The sequence below is a fragment of the Diadema antillarum genome, unplaced genomic scaffold, assembly GCF_040938485.1.
Source record: "Diadema antillarum isolate AM-2024a unplaced genomic scaffold, OU_Dant_1.0 seq00002064_RagTag, whole genome shotgun sequence".
NCBI lineage: Eukaryota > Metazoa > Echinodermata > Echinoidea > Diadematoida > Diadematidae > Diadema > Diadema antillarum.
In genome coordinates, this window is record NW_027272711.1 from 126,667 (window position 1) to 142,205 (window position 15,539).

Sequence of the window (15,539 nt, forward strand, 5' to 3'; positions counted from 1 at the left end):
CCTGCAGTATAGTAGCAGGCAAGTCGAGTGTTAGTGGTGCGCGACTCGCTCGCTAACGCTGTCATGGCTGTGCAATTCGCAAGTGAGCAGCGTGCTCGTTATTCCTCATCGAACGTACATCGTCCATGTGTTGCATTCAACCGGACTAGAAATGGCCGCGCACATACAGCGCATCTGCAGACAAGTCATGGCCAGGTGACTATGGATTGCATGCACATACATTCGGAATATCGTAGCAGCAGAGTGTCATTTATAAAGGTTTAACACTTTCATGTTCTCATTTGATAAAAAGATTAAAGTAATGAAATCATGAAATGAATAGACTGCAGAGTTGACTCTCTGAAGGCACCTGACTGTCCTGACATTACAATTTAATATAATTTCAGACTTAGAAATAAGTTTTATAATGATATTCAATGGATGTTGTATACCGGTACATTTCTACCATTACAGGTACCGTCCTGTTACAAAGTATGGTATCTCAATGCATTCAAGTTATTTGTATCCCTTTTCTTGCTCAGGTGGAGAAAAAACACTGCTGTACTACAGATATGACCAATGATGTTTGGCATTATTGGGAAAGCTCCTTCAGCATTTGGACCGATTAAAAATGGGCATTGGAATTACAGTGAGCTCCATTCAGCATTCCGTTGCCTTCACTCAGTCAGTGCCAAACAAACTCTGATCAGGAAGCCGCCTTACCTTAGTGAGCCTCAAGAGAAGAAACTTCTGACTTGGTGTCAGCACCAGGTGCGTGACATGATGAGTGAATCCAGTGGGCCATCTTCATCGTTGTCTCCATGGCAACAAGGATTTTACCGATACTTTCTCCCAATGCAGACCCGTGTTGTGGACACTGACTGGTTTGGTCACATCAACAATGCTGTGTATTACTCTTATTTTGACACCATCATCAACCATTACATCTTCAGGCGATGCAAACTTGGCGCTCCCAATCAAGAAAGTCAGTCTCCCAACATCCTTGGGTTTATGGTCAGTACAAAGTGTACCTACAAACAACCTCTAAACTATCCAGAGGCTATTCTAGCAGGCTTGGCAGTCACCAAGATGGGTAACTCCAGTGTGACGTACACGGTAGGTGTGTTCGCTGAGAATACGGGGCAGGGAGAGATGACTGCTGAACCTGACAAGGAGCCATCAATACGTGGTAATATAATGGAATCCAGTGAGGTGGCTCACTTTGGAAGCCACCAAGACATAGCGAGTGCTGTCGGTCAGTGCGTCCATGTCTTCGTTGACCTCAAGGGAGACCAGCGTCCAGTAAGCATCCCACATGCAGCAAGACACCACTTTCAGAAGATACTAGTTCCTTTTGATTCAGATATAAGTAAATTGTAACATACTCTGTTGCTGGGCAACAGTAAAGTAGAGAAGAGATGTATCCTTTTTCATTGTAATTCCATGCTGCATTCATACAAGACTAATTGCTATGAATTAAGACTACTTACATGTAGTTGTTTTCAGTTTGCATGCTGCCACTCAGAAAATGCTATCTTATACAGTGGAATTATAATAAAAATTTAATTCCTTTCCAGCCAAATAACATTTTCTTGAACATTGTTAGTAGATATCAGCAACCATTTCCTCTTTTTCCAAGTTTTATCTTTAATACAATAGTGCATTTACCAGACTGCAAATTGCTCAAAGATAGACGGCATGGAGAAGGTAGTAAGTGAAGAAGTGTGAGAATAATTGATCAATTAGAAAGTAACAGTAATGCAGTAACTGACAGAAACTGAATTACACTGTAGAGTTTATTAAAAAAAAGTCAGGAGAAAATAAAAGCTTTATACATGACAATTTCCTTTAATAAACTACACAGTGTATTGATAGAAGTGAGATCAATAAACAGTAGGCTAAGACTGGATAGAGAAAATGTTCCATAAGGAGATGAAAAAAAAAAAGAGCAATAATGTGTCCAATAACAGTGATGCAGCAGAGGGGAGAACAACGTCATATCATGAGTCCGGCCTGCTTTTCACTGGAGTGTAATCACTTCGTTTCTGTATCTCATTGAAAATCAGCTTACTAAAATCTGTCATTTAGCATTATCTTTCTATGTTACTTAGTGGTGTTGTTTTTGCCTTGCTCCTGATGGCTGTCGCAGGCATTATGTTTCTTTTTTGGCTGTCTGCTGGTCCATCCCACACAGATGTTCAGTAGAGTGATTTGATAAGAACCGTCTGGTTAACTTCCTTTGTACTTGGCTTAAGTATCTTTATCTATTATTGCTATTTTTTGTTGTTGATAAGGTGAAGATGCACTGGTTAGATGTTGGGCAAAATCTTTCAAGGATAAAGGTAAGAAGTCACTCAACTCGGGCTAAAAATTGTTTTTTCAGCTGCTCCTTTAATGACAAATCCACTGCTTAGTTTGATATTAAGGAGGGTAGAAATTATAGTCGACAATTATTTACATTATGACAGCTTTGAAAGGTTATAAGGTCGAGGTCAAATGTTGCTCCACTTATGCCTAACAACATAACCTCTAGCCATTTCCTCAACAGGAAATATCCAGTGGTACACATAGTATGATTTGGCATGAGTTATTACATTTTAACCCTAACTAGGCCGGGCTATTTAGGTAGATCATAGAGCCGGGGGGGCCTCCCAGGCCCCCCCCCCCCCCCTCCAGATCTCGGCCGTCGACCGCGCGATCACGACAAAAATTTGCACACACATTGCCTATGACGTAATCTAAAGTACCACGAAGTTAAATCTAAAAAAAATTATCATTTTTGCTTAATTATGCTAATTTATGCATAATGATGCATGAAATCAGACAAATTGGTATAAATCACTAAATAAAGCTCGAAATGGGCACATTTTTTGTGTAAATATTCTTTTTAGTGTCCTGAGCAAATACATGAGAAAAAAATTGTGCCATCTGAAAAAATTTCTTATGTATTTTATTGTTTTTTGAATTTCTTATGTTTTTCTTTGTTTTTTCGACTTTGTTTTTTCTTGTCCGCGACATTGTTCCAAACAAGAAAATATGTTATTGATTGATTTTTATCAAAAAAAACCCCAAAATAATCATGCTTTCGTGAAATTTGCCTGTAAGCACAGTTTGCATTGAAATTGTACACAAATTCACGTTTTTGAGCAATTTTTGGTCTGAATCGCGCGCCCGGGCATCGCAAATTTGATGTCAAAAGATGCGGGAGACTCGAAAGAAAAAAGTCATGAAACGTCGCGGCGTTAGCTTTTCGTGTTAGCGATACATCGCGCGAAACGTCGAGGGGGGGGGGGGGGCCTCGTTGTATATGGTTGGCACTCGAACACAAATAGTACAGTGGAAGAAGTAGATAGATATATAATTTTGTGATGTATGAATATGTATGTGTGTGTGTGTGTGTGTGTTTTACCCGTCCGTGGGTCAGGGTGGGACTAAAAGAAGTATGTCGTGTGTGCAGAGAGTCAAGTTCAGGCGGTATAAATGAAATGCTGATCTTTTTACCTCGTCGATCGAGCTGGTACTTTATTCTTCACAGACGGAAGTCAATTTTACAATGCACCTTTACATGTATTACAATAATCGTGGACAACCACTTCTTCTTGCACACATACTATCGATATCAATGTCATCAAAATACACTGTATTAGTATAATATCGAATGCGGATACAAGATAATGCTTTATTCACTATTGTTACAAATTTGTAATATATCATGTACAAGTGATGTAGTTATTGCTTTTCTTATTGGATGATTTCTTATTTGATATTCATTTATGACCACATACTTAAGGTAACAACGTTATATCTTATATCGATAACACGTACTCAATTAGCCACGATTTGTTCTTAAACACAAATGATTTATCATGTGTACATGTAATGAAGATATGAAAAATGAAATATCATTTTTTATAGATTATCCTACATGCGAGTAAGACTCAATCTGAATAATAACAGATAGCTACGCTGACTTCAAAAACTAACAAAATGCTACAATTACCTGATAACTGTCTTACAAAGAGAGAGAGAGGGTGGGGGTAAGGGAGAGAGAAATAGAAAAAAAATGTTAAAGAAGGGACCTACATAAATTATGGAGTGACAAAAATGACAATGTACGAGAATAAGAGAATAAGAAAACCGAAACAACCATGGTCAAGAATTATTAAGTATACAATTATCTGAACAGAAGCATACGGAATGTCGGCATTTTTTGTCCTCGATCACGTGACTTCCGCTATCGAAACGAAATACATTTCATCAGCAGTATCTATTTACGCAACAGAACGTGATTATAATAAGACCGTAATAATTGTCACTCATTTGCGACAGCTAAATAGACACTCACTTATCGTCATCACATTTTTCACGAATAAGTGCCTCTTATAAAAAAAAATCAAAAGATACACCCGAAAAACAATTGTATAGGCCTACATTTTTTAACTGTTTACAATAATAACAATATTTATTTTCTATTTTGACATTCATGGATGCCTATAAAACATAGACCAATGCAAAGAGCCAGGTCGTATACCCAATGTTAACACTTCCTAGTTGGTTAAAGCGGTCTTTCTCTCACCACCTCTTATTGGATAGACATGTACTTATTATTTTCAAAGTGATACATTGGTAAGCTTCCCCACGCAGGGTAACAGTTCAAGGAGTTCATGTTCAAACAAAGAATGAAACTTGCCTAGACCAGCTGATCAGAATGGCCCTCCAATTATAACTTGGGGAAGCATTAATTCATTTTTTTTAACGCATTGAATGCATTGACAAACCTTTTTTTTTCTAATCATTACCGCCAAATGTTAGGATTTACTGAACATTTTTATTGCTGCCAGGTGGATGAGCAGGCAAGCACCATTTATAAGGACTAAGTGAATATAATCACATCACAGATGTTTAAGATAAAGATGCTTTTCAGGATGAACCCCTGGAAGGAATGAGAACGATGATGGCGCTACACACTTCTGCGCCACGGCCAAGATGTAGTAAATCATGAATAGTTGTAACAGTACAGTTTTGGTTCGCGCTGTATCACTATACCCTGAGCGATGAATACAGCATAAATAGCAGTTCAACTATGAAATGACAGAATATCGTAGATCATCGTATATTGATCAGTGTCCCCTCCTCACAGTAAACACATTTATGTTACCAGAGTATTTTTTTTCTTTTCGATTCTTTCAGCTATTTAGTGCGAGGGCATGTGTCTCTGTTTGTGTGGTGTTTGTTAGCTTACTTACTACCTCATTAATTCATTGTTTCGAGATATTTTGACAGGAAAAACAAGATCAGCAAGAAAATTCTGCTTCAAAAATCAAAAGAAACTGATCATGATTAAAAGAGTAGCGTTCAACTGGAATCGGTGAGTATAATTTTGAAATAAGGTTAAAATTTCAAGAGAGCAATGCAAATTACGTAGTATACAAACTTACCTAAAATATTTTCTTAATCATGGCATATTATGTACGTTATTGACCGTCATTACAAGATCAAACTCCAAAACTCTTCTGGCGACTTACAGCTGATTATTTGTGAAATGAAAAAAAAAACCAAATAAACAAACAAACAAACAAACAAACAAAGCCGAGAATGTTAGATTTCCTAATCACTATTCACGCCGCAAGGCTTCACATGCACAGGAGCCGCGGAATCAACGGTGTGTGTGTGTGGGGGGGGGGGGGGGGGGGGCTGTAGCAAATAGCACTCATAACATTTACCTATCACTTGGGACTCTTGTGGAGAAGACTTATAAAGATTATTTAAATACGAGGGTTCCTCCCCCTCGGGGGTTATACATGATAAATAGGGAGAACATTCCATATATCAAATTCATTATGTCGCTAAGGATTTGTGAGCCAACAAAACCCTTGGGTTACTTAGGTTTGAATGCTATTGCAGGTACGGGCTGGATATGAATGAGTATGATTTTATATTGTGATCAATATAGTACATGTGACTTATCAGTAATAGCATAAAAACGTATTGTAGAACGGCCAATATGTCAGATCAACAGATCGGTTTTTTTTTTGTATCAATGCATGGCCGGCGGAACCGTGGGGGCTGTGGGGGCTTGGGCCCCCACACTTTTTTTTTCTTTTTTGTTTGTTTGTTTGTTTGTTTTTTTGCTTGTTAGCTCATGAAACCCGGAAGTGGGCCCCCACACTTTTGAAAACGCTCCGCCGGCCCTGTAATGGATTCCATATCATCAAATCGTAGACACAATATATCTGAATCACCGATATAAATGCAAATCTTATACAAGTGCCAAGTTTGTCAGCACTTGGAACCTATCTCTGAAGGCTTATATCACTTGAGGGTGAAAACTGGTATAACGTCATTGATCCGGTGCCTGTTGTAAGAAAGGTTTTACGATACTATATGGTACTCTTGAAACATTATTTCTCGAGTCACGCATGTGTGCCTTCCATGTACCTTTGAATGGTGATCGTGAAGGTGATGTTGATTGTGATGGGGTAGGTATACATAAGGAAATCTACACATTCTTGAAACCGTTTCCTTTTGCTTTGTTTTGTTGTTGTTTTCTATGTTTAGTACCTATATTGTCATGAATGTACATAATATGATGTATTGTATGGTTGCGAAATGCGTGAATTGCAGATTGACCAGATCAGTGGAGAAATCTCTAATTGTGAAGCTGCTATTACATGCATGTGAAAGGAAATCACTCACCTAATCAAGATTATTCTAGGAAATGCCTACGTATTTGGCTAAGTGATGAAATTATACACTGCACAGAACATGTTTACTATACCCAATATTTTGTGGCCCAGTACATGTGTAGCTATTTTTAGGTATGATGTTATGCGCATAACTAGACAGGGTGTCAGGGTATCTGGAAGGATCTTGAACTCACAAGTAGTAGCCCCAGGTTGGAGAGAATTACAGAACCGTCAGGAAAGGGTGAAGGGACCTATACAAACCGCAGAAATTTTGAAGTAAGCAGAGTATACCCAACATCTCTGCTTTGAGAGTTACGTCACTTCTTGCTCTGAAGCGACTTGTTATAATCAGTCCTGTGCTATAGTATACCTGCTGACCTGCTATACTTTATATTTGAGGAGTTAGGAGTTTGGAGGACATATTGCCTGCGGAGAATTGATATGCCGACTTTAGCGACCGACTCCATTCTCATGTCTATGGACATTGCTACATTGAAGCAGTGACGGGCTGGAGTCCTAGCTGGATACTGTTGGATTATCATTTATTCATTGACTGGACGCGGTCGTCTGGATTCTGCACATATCGCTGGGGATTCATACTTCGGATTACAGTAACCTGTGCCCTTTGATTTACGTTTGAGGAATCATTCATCGGTGCGTCAGGGATCATTCATCTGTTCATCGAACACCATTTTTGGACAATTTCAGGGATTATATGGAACTTGTGATTACTACATTATAATACATTATAACAACGTGTGATTGTATCAATTGTATCAATAATCTTTATTACATTGTAGTTCCACACGGATTGATCAGTGGCTGTACCGGAAATATCATTGTTAAAAACCACCCGAACCCGAACCCGAATATTTGCTCTTTCATGTTATTATCATCAGTGTGATTTTGGTCTTAACAAGGGGTTGGTAAAGTTAGCTAAGGGACGTCCTACATTCGTGGGTTCTGTAATTCTGGATCCTATAGTGTGTGACGAAAGTGTATTTATTTATTTTTTTTGATCCATTGTGCGTATATCCAAATCATCATAAGTCACATCTAAAGCAGATTTACACATTAACTCTTTGTAACTCAAACTCTTCATAAAATACTTATTTACTAAATTCATTGTCAATCATATGCTAATTTTATATCAGTTATGGCAACAACAACGACAAAGTACTGGGAACATTTGATTCTAAGTCCACAGCTCTGTTTTCCTTCAAATCTTTCACAACTGCCTATAAGTTTGTCATGATTCGTAGTCTGCAGATCTTTTTATCGTTCACGGACGACTGTGGCTTCATGTTTTCTTGTCAACTTCACCTGTCCTTTGCCTGTGGAAAGATGTCGGTTTTACGATAATTATGAAACGTCGTTACGGGAATCACGCGTATGCGCCTTAGATCTTCATTTGAATTTGCAAACGATAAACCCCGATTCTTTATTGCCTCGTCGACACGGTCTTGTGGGATCATTGGCAAATGAGTCTTGTAGGCTTCAAGGAGTTCATCACGTGACTTAGCTTCATGATGCTCGATTTTCCCATCCCTTTTCTCCAGGAAAAATTTCTTGTCGCAGAAGTATGCTGCTCTCCCCTCAACGTACGCCATCGCGTACATCCGAATGGTTCCCGCTATACTCTGCATCCTCCGTGATCGAACTACGGCGTGGTACATGAACGCCATTATCTCGGAAAAAAAAAATCTGGCTCTCGCTCTTCATTTGGGTTGAGGCTAGAGCGCCACCACCACCCATCGATCAAATCTTTATCTTGTACAACGTATCTATCCCGGTTGTGTTCTACAGGCAGGTGTAAACGCCAAATCATCCCGTCCTTGGTACGGACAAACTTGTATGTGGACAGGGATTCCTGATAGACAGGACTTTCTGAGATAAAATCAAGGGGAATTGGAGTAAAAGTCGGATCAGATGCACCGACGTCCACAAAGTGCCTTTGACCTTTGACCTCGACATTTCTCACTATGGTAGCAATGTGTCCACCTTCAAGGCGATGGGAGATTCCTGAGACTACACTCTTAGAAAAAAAGGTTCTTTTGAGCACCATTAAATGGTTCTCAGCACTGTCACAATAGCGACACCCTTTTAGGTGCTCGTGAGAACCTTTTCTAAATGGTGCTTGTCGGCACCTTTTGCAAAAGGTGCCCATTAGAACCTTTTTCCCGATGAAATGGTGCTCATGAGTACCATTTAAAAGGTGCCCATGGGCACCTTTTTGACTAAAGATGGGCACCTTTTTGACTCTTTTCAAAAGGTGCTCATGGGAACCATTTCACTGGAAAAGGTTCTAATGGGCACCAATGTTAAAAGGTGCTGACAGGCACCATTTAAAAAAGGTTCTCACAGGCTCCAAAAAGGTGTCGCTATTGTGACAGTGCTGAGAACCATTTAATGGTGCTCAAAAGAACCTTTTTTTTTTTCTTAGAATGTAGTATGTGAATTGATGTCTGTGTATTTTTGGTGTGTTTCACATGCAGTGCTGGTAAGGTGCTTCACTGGCACCATTCTTAAAGGTACATTACCTATCTGCATTGAAAATGTGCATCACAAACTCATTTGAAATGAAATGAATTCATCTGAATTTCATCTCATCAGTCAAACATACGTTCAAAACATGTATATTAGCAATACATCAGCATATCATACATAATCATTGACACTGGAAAAAAAAAAAGAGCAAGGATAACACACCCATGCACACAAAGTTTCACAAGCATGAATACATGTACATGACATTCACCAATATTTTTTCATGAAACATTACTCAATAACTGAAAACTATAGAAATTTGGTCTTTCACAAATTCGCAGAAATGTATTTATTCACCTTCACTTTTACAATCTAAAGGTGAGGTTTGTATTTGTCATGTTATAATCTGTCAAATATTCTTAACAAACTATTTTCATTTGTTCACTAATTTTTTTCCACAATATTTGTCATTTGTGTACCGAGCAGTTCTTGAAACACCATCACACATCTCTGTACAGATGATATGAAATAGCAAGAGGTGCATCAGGCTTTTGAAATACATAACAAAATTTCTAATTCTCTGTGAAATAATTCCTGCATGGATGAGATACAATAATTGTGTAAGTCTTAAGATAGGCAGAAGTCAAGTACATTACCTGCTTAAGTAGTATGAGGAACTTTTCCACATATTTACTAGTTTTGTTCGGTGTTGGTTTTTTTTTTTCTTTTAGCGCATATTTGTCCTAAAAGCAACTACAAAGGGCAGGAAAACAATTCCATTAAACAGGACCTTTGGTATTGTCACAGAAAACATACATTATATTGCTGGTATGATACTTGGGATAGGATAAGCTTTACACTTCTTCACTTCACTTCACTTCACTTCACATTCATAACGTCGAGTACTTGAATTAACTTATCTTTGTTTGTATACGAGTGACCTTTTTGTTGTTGTTGTTGTTCTGCAATTTGAAAGCACCATAGACACATCTATACAACTGCAAATACAAGAAGAGTATCAATTCAGGTTAATCATGACTTCTAACAATTTACAGCATGTCCTACGGAAAACACACACAAAAAAAAAAAGAAGAAGAAAAGAACACAATGTTTTATAATGAGAAGGATAATAAGAATCCCAAGGGGAAAAGAGCTAGGATACCACCACCCACACAGTTTCACAAGCATGAATGAACAAAATTCCTCAACCATGATCTAAAATATATAACATTGGGAATTGATAAAAATTTGAAGAGTTTGATAGCAAAAAACCGATGTCCATTTTTGAAGATTTTGAAGTACGGTCTCTGTCATAAAGTACAAAATAATACCTTTTAAATTATATATTGGTTACTACATATAAAGGTACATTTTTGAAGTTATGGTCAAAAGAAGCAAACATTTTCTTATTGTTCTCTTTATCTTTCTTGACCTTTAATCGCAAATATTTCCATTTGGCAAATATGGACTCATCGGTTTTTGCGAACAAACCCTTCATTTACACTTTTTTTTTTTTTTTAAGCAGAGCAACAAATTCATTAGGAGTAAACTATATACAATGCAGGTCTAAAGCTGAGGTTTGAATTTGCTGTCCTATAACCTGCCTATGACAATAATATGTTGTTAGCATTTGTCATTTTGTTCACCAAATTTGCCAACAGTCTTTTTAAAACACCACCACCACGTACATGTACATTTTGTATTTCTGCAAAAGCAATATAAACTGGTGACAAGAGGTGCATCAGTGCTTTGAAATAAATTACATAATCTTCAATTCTCTACACAATAACGTAATTTCCTGCGTGGAGTATAAATGCAATAAGTTTTACCAGTCTAGGTTGCAAACTTTAAAAGTGTGCAGAAATCAACCACACAATGACTGGAGAAGTATAAAGATCATTTTCCATTTGTGCTTTTAAAGTTTAGAACTATGAATGACTCCACTTCTCAGATTGGCATCTGGTCTGATCTCATTACGTCTACCCCCCCCCCCCCCCCCCAATACAGTTGATTCAAAGCTGTTAAATGCAAATTATAGTGAAACATTATCACTGGTACATTGTAAGTTGCAAATACTGTATTGGGATCATAACAAAACATATGTGACCCTCCATCACACAAACCAACAAAAAGTCGCCTGACATGAATATTTGGTTGACGGCATATTCTGAAAGAGCAGCTATAAAATACACTATAAGTCAATGCAAAACGGACTTACCTCCCCTATCTACATAATTTCTCAAAGGTTTTCTCTGGCAGCATCAGTGTTTTTTCTTTGACTCAGCTCATTCTTGGCTAGCGTAGGTTTCTGGTCGATGCTGTCAACGGGCTATCGGGCTAAAATTGTCATTCTGATCGATGTATTCTTTGGTCACCCAGCTCATTCTTGACTAGCCCATCGGTTCTGTTTGATGCTGTCAACGGGCTATCACAGGCTGTCATTCTGATCGATGTATCGTCTTAGCCACACAGCTCATTCTCGACTAGCCCACACTAGGGTTCTGGCTGATGCTGCAAATGGGCTATCCCGGGCTCTTATTCTGATCGATGAATTCTTGTGGCCGCCCAGCTCATTCTTGGCTAGTGTTAAGCCTACGGTTCTGGCCGATGTTGTCAACGGTCTGCCACGGGCTGTCTCTCTGATCAATGTAGAGTCTACCTTTTTCCCTAACCGCACCAGCGACCCAAACACGTACGTACTGCTTCATCGTCCCGGCCAGAGTTACTTGTTCCCTGGTTTCTGTGCATGTTGGTGTGTCCACTTCCCTGATATATGAATTGAAAGATACAATAGATCTACACCGCGTTAATAAAACAATGTCATTGCTATAATTCGATAAACAGAACACAGCATTACATGACGTGACTCCTCACTTAGAACAAGCCTGAAAACATACTGAAGAGATTTTGACCTAACAGTTAGGCCTACTGCCCACTGGGCTGTAGACAGACCTCTATTGGCTCTAACGTTAACACAGACCTCTATTGGCTCTAACGTTTACACTGACAGTTATAACTTAAAGATAGAACAAATTTCCTCATTGCATGTAGACGGTATAGACCTTACCCCGGGGCGCTCCTTGTACACAGTTATCTTTGCGTTCGGCGTTTGGGCTATGTTTCGGAGTTAGTAGACTCTATTTTTAATAGGCATATAGAAATGTCTAAACGTTACATGCATACCTACCTAAGTAAAATAGCCCTGCCCAGTCGCTGTAAAAACGTACAGCCATGCTCCGGCCCCCACGGCGTCTGTTCGGGCTAGCCCATGAGCCATTGCTATGCCAAATTTCTAATTGTAAAGTGTCAGGCCTAACATGTTATTGTTAAATCTGGATCTACTGTACCTGGTTAACATTACACAAGATAGCAGCTTCGATCAAATTAGATCTAACATTAGGATCTAGCTAACCGTTAAAGGTTAATCACTGACTGAAAACGAAAACTGAGTGATGAATCTAACAGTCACTAACACGTAACATTCTAACTTGATTTTGTACCAACGAATGTCATCTAAAAATGAGATAAAACCACATTAACACTAAAAATCTTACCTCTTCTCCTAAATTCTGATGACTGCCGTGGCGAAAATGGAATTGACAGTGACACGTTTCCAGTCCACTTTGTCAAAATTAATGTCTAACGTTACCAGGTGCCGTTCGTTATGGGTGTTGATGTGTAGTAAGTGTCGACGCACTGCTGCTGCATGCATATATAGGTATTGCATTGGCACTCTGCCGCTATCTAATGTGGTGGTAGGTTCTAGGTTTGCATAGGCGCAGCGCAGGCAGCACAGGGCTACATATAGCGGCGGCACGCGGTTACATAGTCCTACAGTGCAGTACTAGTATGTGTACGTTTACGCGTACGCATATCTGATCGAGCGCTAAAATTGGATGGTGGCAGCTGTCAGTTGGCACGCAGCCAAGAGAAGTCATTAGTCTACGATAAAAACAATATGTACTTTTTATTATCACAGCAGTAGAAACACATACAATATTTTTGTACCAATACCATAGTTTTGGTGATTCTTACATCTGGCATTCGAATATATAGCAAGGGGAAAAATGAAAGTGGACCTAAAGATATTGTTTGACCTGCAGGAGTACCACAAATAACACTCGGGGACTGGGTCCCATACTAGCAAATGGTGACGAACGGAACCATTTCGATTGGGAACCATTTATAGGTGCTCATCGGAACCATTTTGCGAGAACCATCTGATGAGAACCATTTCGGAGCCGACGAGAACCATTTGAGAACCTTTTTTTCTTAGAGTGTAGCATGACGTCATAATCAAGGGCTGCCAGTAAGCTGAATGTTTGAAAGAAAAATAATTGTGCTACTATTTGCCCGAAAGGTATTTCTATAACGGTGTATAAAAGACCTATTTTTCACGTGAAGCGTCAGCAGTTTATTTCCACATTTAAAGGAAAAAAAAACCTGAAAACCAAGACAATCTTTCATAGATACATCACTTTTGTCATAACAAGGGCTTTAAGGGGAATGGAGTTAAGAGGATAGAAATACCTGACATATGAATATCAGTTAACACACGTAACATTACACTTCTAACAATCCTGTATCCATGATAATAGTGATAACTGTGATTATGTACTGTGAAAAACAGTGATAACAAAGAAGTAAAAAAATATGGATATATACAGATATATAGATATAAATGTAATTATACGGAGAATTGCGCCAAATTTCATGTTTTATGAAGAGTGAAATCCCTCGACTTGTTGCTGACATTATGTGTAAGGTATAAATGTTGTCCCCCCTCCTTTCTGAAAGAGGTAAGTCTTAGTATCACGCAATATCATTCTAATGACCAATAATAAATGATCAATGTACCAACCTGTACATGAAGAAGTTCAGATCGTAACAGATTCCACCCAGTCCGGAAAACATATTCTCCTTCATGCTTTCGAACTTTGGAAAGTTTTTCATGTCGGGTTTTGGAGCCAGCATACCCGTAGTAATGTTCTGATAGGGTATTCGGTAATGCGTCTGGCGGACGATTTCTTGGAGAAGGTTGAGCCGATTTCGTCGGACTTTCGAAAGCGAGGATTCAATGCCAAGTACATGATAGAGGAAGTTGAAAGCTTCGTGAGGCGAGAGCTGTAGGGGGCCGACGGTTAGTGGCTTTGGAGTTTCGTAAGTTGACATGCATGCTCCACATTGCAAGGGAACTCTTCGAGATCGAGTAGAGAGCCCCGAATTGTTGGGGAAATGTACTCTGTGCAAGAGCATCCAAGTGGGGTACTTCGCCATTGAACACGCGTTTCAGCAGAGGTGAACGCATTCCTTCGAGCCAAGCCATCTTTCTCCAATGCTCAGGTTAACTAAGTGTATTCTTCTTTGGATTTCAATCCTGTTAATATCAGTTAGAGGATGACTTAACACGTTTACTAATGCTGGGACACCGAACCCGACAGCTGACATCTCCTCATCGGTCCACAAACCCTTCGCGCTGCCCCTTTAATTTAAAGTGTTTTTTTTTCCTATGTTCTTGCTTTTCTTGCCTTTGCTGTTATATTTGTTAGATTTAAAATTTCTTGCAACTGGATTTGTTTTTTCAGCCTTCAGTAAACCTTTTCACTAATGATATTCATCATCGGTATTCTACACGGAAAGTAAGCATAAACAATCATTGTATTATAGGAGACACCCATGAGCACGAATAGCTGCATTCCAATAGTATAATCCTGAATTTCGGCAGTCCTCGTTTCATTTCGGTATGCTGTATTTCTATTCTTGTGGAGCTTTGGTTGGTATGATTCAGATAAGAAGAAAAAAAAAATCATTCATGTGCAGTCATCTAAAAGGTGTTCGTGTTCGTCAGGTATGACTTTGTAGAATTCAGATTGTGTGTGACTAAAGCTTTGTTTCAATATGGGGGGGGGGGGGGTATGCTCAGTATTAGAGAACATGAAAGCCCGACGAGTATGGGGAGGGATATTGGAGGGGACCTCCCCCTCTCACCTCTCTTTTCCCTCAAGACGGAGGTTCTGCTTTGAAATGTAACGTTTTTGTTTGAATACTGGAATTGTATATACGACTTACTTTCTTATTTGACTTAATTGCACAGTACGTGGTGTCCCCTTGCACTCCTTCGGCTGACCCTCCTCCATATGTTTCTATCCTTGGCCAGTTCCTCAGCATCCTGTATTCTACTTCTAATCTGGTCACTCCAGCGCAATAGGGGACGTCCAGCGGTCTGGGAGTGTCAAAGTTGTTTCTGTATGCCCTAAGGGGCATTCGGTTCTGTGACATCCGAATAACACAGCTGAACCATTTGTATTGTCTTTTTGTCACTTCGTCGTTGATGGTATTAGGGATATGGAGTTGGTTTATGATGTCACTGTTCTTTATTTTTTCCAT

The 15,539-nt window shown here is 39.1% G+C and overlaps 1 protein-coding gene across 1 annotated transcript; it reads left to right on the plus strand.

Moving 5' to 3' along the window:
* The first annotated feature begins 547 nt into the window (after nucleotides 1-547).
* LOC139713788 (uncharacterized) lies at nucleotides 548-2,587 on the plus strand. Its single transcript, XM_071625490.1, has one exon. It carries the CDS (start codon nucleotides 559-561, stop codon nucleotides 1,357-1,359), a length of 801 nt encoding a protein of 266 aa, XP_071481591.1. The 5' UTR covers nucleotides 548-558; the 3' UTR covers nucleotides 1,360-2,587.
* The last annotated feature ends 12,952 nt before the right edge of the window (nucleotides 2,588-15,539 follow it).